We start from the raw sequence: 4,948 nt of genomic DNA on the forward strand, positions 1-4,948 counted from the left end.
TCTCTCTACACGATCAACGTGCCCTCTATGCGGAGTGGAAGAGGAAAGCACATTTCATGCGTTGATCTCCTGCACGCAAGCACGAACCCTCTGGGTAAACATGCGATGGAGATGGCCAGTCCTAGTTGATGATTATCTTACTGATAATGGAAAGGAGTGGTTCTTGCACTTGCTCAACAAGTGCTCTGAAGATGTTCGGGATATGATCATCATGTTAACATGGCGGATCTGGCAGTTACGCAACGACAAGACCCATGGGAAGGACATTCCTCCTGTCCTCCCCACGGTCGAGTTCCTAGATAGCTACTACAAGTCTGTCAAGCTTGCTGGAAGGTATTCAGAAGAAGAAATTTTGAAAGGAAAGATGTCGCCCTTGACTTTTGCCAGGCCTTCAGAGAAGAAGCTGATTTCTCCTGCTCCTTGGCCGGCACCTGCAGTGGGCACGGTGGCCCTCTCGGTCGACGGCTCCTTCCAGGAGGCCAACGGGTCCACGGCTGCTGGCATGGTCCTAAGGAACAACGATGGGTCTATTATATTTGCGGCATATCGGTTCATATTTCGCTGCAATGATCCGTTGGAAGCGGAACTGCATGCGATCATGCAAGGCGTGGCGCTGGCGATACAACACTCTAACCTCCTGGTAGTACTTCAATCGGATTCGTCAGAAGCCTTGTCAAGGCTGTCAAATGAAGCCTTGGTTCGGTATGCGTATTTGCCAGTTAGTTCTTGAGATTAAGGATCTTTTTGGTAGCAGGGAGTTTGTTCCTCAGAAAATTAGCCGTACTCAAAATAGAGTCGCCGATCGGTTGGCCAATTATAACCAGTCTAAGCGAGCTACTGCCTATGTGGCTCGGCTCAGTTCCACCTTGTATTGAGGACTTGTGTCCTCTTGACTGTAACTCTATGAACTTGCAATACAACTCCGTTTAGCCCCGAAAAAAAAAGTTGCACATTGCCTGGTTATTGTAGTTCGTGGATTTACATCACTATATATGGATATAACATTGTGTGCATATGTGCGTCATACAGCACTGATCGATCCTTATATATGATCGCCAACAAACCCACCCACTCACGCACGCACGCACGCACCAATTAAAAGTGCGTACGTGTACGCATATATAAGACCGATCGAATGGACAGACATGTCCCATAGAATTAACTAGCCGACAGCATATCCCTACCAAATGTAGAGTATAATTAATTACGTAGCAACTGGGCGGGCTTCATCATGAGCTGCTCATGCAGGTTGTCTCGGACGTCGTCGCCTGGCGGTAGCACCGGCAGCATCCCTTTCTCCTGGAGGCTCTTCACCGTCTCGTATATGCTCTGCAGCACCGGCACGAACTCCATCCCCAGGTCCTTGAGCCTCTGGTTCGTGAATTTGTACCCTTTCACCGGTGGGTTCACCTCGTCCTTGCACCTGCACACCAAACGCACATGTGTTAGTGACCAAATCAACCAAAAATACTACGGTAGAACCAGCTAGCGGTGATATATTTTTCCAGTCTGCATGCGACGGACATACCTGGTGGGTACGGGGTACTCGGGGAAGAGCTTGCCGAGGACGCGGCAGAGCTCGCCGCGGTGGAGCGTGGTACCCTCGGCGCAGATGTAGCGGCCGTGCGCGCCGGGCGCCTCGTAGACGCGGACGTGCGCCTCGGCCACGTCCTTGACGTGCACGTACGCCTGCGCCGCGTTCACGTACGTCTTGGCCGACCCCGTCAGGTACTTCATCACGTGCTCCGTGCTCGCGTTCACCGTCGGCTGCAGCAGCGGGCCCAGCACCAGCACCGGGTTCACCACGATCAGCTCGATGCCGCGCTGCCGGGCCGTCTCCAGCGCGTCCTGCTCGGCCACCGTCTTCGCGTAGCAGTACCAGTTCTGCACGCGCGCCACATGGATATCATCATGCATGCTATGATTTAAATATTGAAAAAAGAAGACGATGATTCTTCTTATCTTTCTTCAAAGAAATGATGAACTTCCACTCAAAAAGTGGATGACCGTGTCCCCAACTGCCGAGCTAGCTACATATATTTTATTCTAGCCGATTTTGGTCTCAACAACAAAAGGAGCGCATGCAAAGGATAGGATCCCAGCCGAGTATATGTGCGGCAGTAGGTAGAGCTAGCAAAAGGCGTTTGGAGTGGTTAAAAATGGCCGCAAGCTAGAATGGTGTTGCAGCTGGTGCAGTGCTTGACGCACTGGCCAAGGGACAATACCTCATTGGCCTCAGTAGGTAAGAAATCAACGTCACCCTTTCTATACGAATTCCACCTTTGCATCCACGTTTGGTGAAGCTCGACATTTGCGTACCATAAAAAAATTAATTAAGCGTACGTGCTAGCAAATCATTGGCAGTAACCATTGGCTCTGTATATGAAAAAAAAAACAGTTTTGCTACGTCTCAGTCGACTTAGATTTCGTTATGTCTCAGTCGATGTTATATTTCATTGATCTTGCATTAAGATTCGTATAAAAATTTCTTTTCAGTTTTTTCTTTTTCTTCTCATATACTATATCACTCAAGACTTGGTTAAGTCTCAGTCGACTGAGACCTAGACACACCAAAAAAAAATTATTAGTACTACGTACCGCTGTCTTTTTGCAGTATTCAAGGTCGCTCCAGCAGGTGTCGTCGACGGGCTTGCTGGGGTCCCTGTGGGGGTTCATGTACACCGTGCCGATGGTGGACGTGAACACCACACGCTTGATGCCCATGTCCGCGGCCGCCGTGATCACGTACTTGGTCCCCCGGATCGCCGGCTCGATCATCTTCTCCTGCAGGTAGCCATCGATCGGGAGTTTAGTTTCCATGCAGGTTAGCAATTGATCGTGTGGCATCAATGGTACGTACAGGGTCGTCGGTGACGGGGGAAGCGGCGTGGAAGATGCCCTCGCAGCCCGTGAACGCCTCCACGAGGGTTTCGGGCTCCATAAGGTCGGCGCGGAGGAGGACGAGGCGGTCGGCGGCGCCGTCGAAGGCTCTCAGGTGGTCATTCTTCGGATCAACTGCCAGAAGTCATGCGAACAGCGAACGATCGTGTTAGCAGGCAATAAGACGAGTGTCTTGCATGATGAACTCACGTACTGATCGAGTATGAGATGCCACACGTACCAGGGTTGCGAACGGTGCCCCGCACGGTGTACCCCTTCTGGAGGAGGCGCTTGACGAGCCACGAGGCGATGAAGCCGCCGGCGCCGGTGACGCACACCGTCCGGCCGTGGCCGGGAAGGTCGGCCGGTACGTTGTCTGTCGACTCGATCGGCATCTCTCTCGACTTACTTTCCGATTGGCACGATGTAGATGCTGCTAGCAGGTATCGACAGGCACAAGTACGCTGTGTACTCGGAACTGTTCTTCCCTGCTACTTACAACAGTACCACACAACACTGCGCAGGTAGTAAGTAGAGCTAGGCAGCTGCTGGATATGAGATGAGATAGGGCACTACGCATCGTGGCTGTACTTATAGAGGCAGCGAAAGAGAGAGCTGGAGTGGTTCAAGACGGTTGGAAAACCGTGTGGCCCGCATCGACAGGACGGTCGTCGCTCGCTTTGGCGCCAGGGTTGGTGGGAAACTTTCTTTATTTGCTACGGCCAGACTTGGCACCTCGATTTAAGCGTTGCACATGATTCACAGTAGTACTACATGCGTGCCAGAACTCATTTGTTTACCGGAGATTAAGCTCCGTGTCATGTTCATAACCAGCCGTTTGCCGGGTCGTACCTACGAACTTAGGCCAGCAGCTTCGTTCATTTGGGGGTTGGTGGTCAGCTACCAGCTATAGAAATCGTGATTCGTGAGGCGCGTGTGAGAGCCGAAGAAAAGTATTCGCTACGGTGTGCATGTACTCGTCTGTGTGTTGTCATATGTACGTATTATACGTACATGTGCTTTATGTGGGGATCATCGAGGGTCAGTATTCGGTTTCAACTGTCAAGAATGGCCGCCCTAGGACCTAGGTAACGTCAGGGTATTTCTCGTCATCGATCAAACCCATCATGCATATGGACGATGCCATAGTCCGTATTTTCCACAAGATAATAATTGGAATTAGAAGATATTCACATTGTACGTAGCTCCCTGATTTCACATTTTAGCCCAGTTCAATGGCAATCGTATATGTAGTACTCCCTTCGTTCCATAATATAAGAGTGTTTTCACAGTATATATTTTCTGAACCAGGGACAAACCCCTTTTCATTATAAAGCATAATAGAAATACAACTTGTCCAAAACCAGCAAGAGATACATGAACTAGGAACGGGGAAAAGCGAGTTCAAAGCACTATCAGGAAACCCGCTATATGTGCAATCAACACACGCATCATGGGGCGAAAACTCGATAGCAAAGCAGAAACTAGCCTACCAGACATATAACAAGTATCACAAGTCTAGCAAACACAACCAAAGACAACATCAGATGCTCAATATAATAAAAGCCTTCAACCAAATCCACGTGCCTCGTGATCGCCGCACAAATCCTCAACATAATTGTAGCATTACTCTTGAGAAGAGTACCTCCATATCTTAACGAGTTTGAGTCCCCAGCCTTCTCTAAACCTACCCAAGACATCAGAGTAGCACACGATGCAAAAACAATTTCAAACGGCGACCGAGGTAAGTTGAATTCGAAGGTTGCTCTGTTGTGGCAATTCCAAATGCTCCAGCAAATGCCCGCTAAGTCGACAGTGTAAAACTTAGAAATGGCCGCAAAATAATCGACTGTGTAAAACTTTCCCCCATCAAGAAAGAAAGTATATAGCACCAAGCAAAGAACTGCCAAATATTGTTTGGGCATAAATCGGTCCCAAAAACCGAGCCCGTAGTACACCACATCACTCTACCAACTTCACATAGAAAGAATAGATCTTGTGAGGTTTCTCTCAAACAGAACGAACATTTTGGGTTACTAGGCCAATTCCTTCCTTTCATTACATACCT

At 49.4% G+C, this 4,948-nt stretch overlaps 1 protein-coding gene across 1 annotated transcript; it reads right to left on the reverse strand.

Annotated features, from left to right (window-relative positions):
- Positions 1-934: 934 nt before the first annotated feature.
- Positions 935-3,447, reverse strand: LOC123120738 (cinnamoyl-CoA reductase 1). Its single transcript, XM_044540723.1, has 5 exons — positions 3,122-3,447; positions 2,861-3,015; positions 2,599-2,784; positions 1,529-1,884; positions 935-1,423 (listed from the first exon to the last, which is right to left on the reverse strand). Exons 1-5 carry the CDS (start codon positions 3,273-3,275, stop codon positions 1,201-1,203), a joined length of 1,074 nt encoding a protein of 357 aa, XP_044396658.1. The 5' UTR covers positions 3,276-3,447; the 3' UTR covers positions 935-1,200.
- Positions 3,448-4,948: the final 1,501 nt, after the last annotated feature.

The sequence above is a fragment of the Triticum aestivum genome, chromosome 5D (assembly GCF_018294505.1).
Source record: "Triticum aestivum cultivar Chinese Spring chromosome 5D, IWGSC CS RefSeq v2.1, whole genome shotgun sequence".
Classification (NCBI taxonomy): Eukaryota; Viridiplantae; Streptophyta; class Magnoliopsida; order Poales; family Poaceae; genus Triticum; species Triticum aestivum.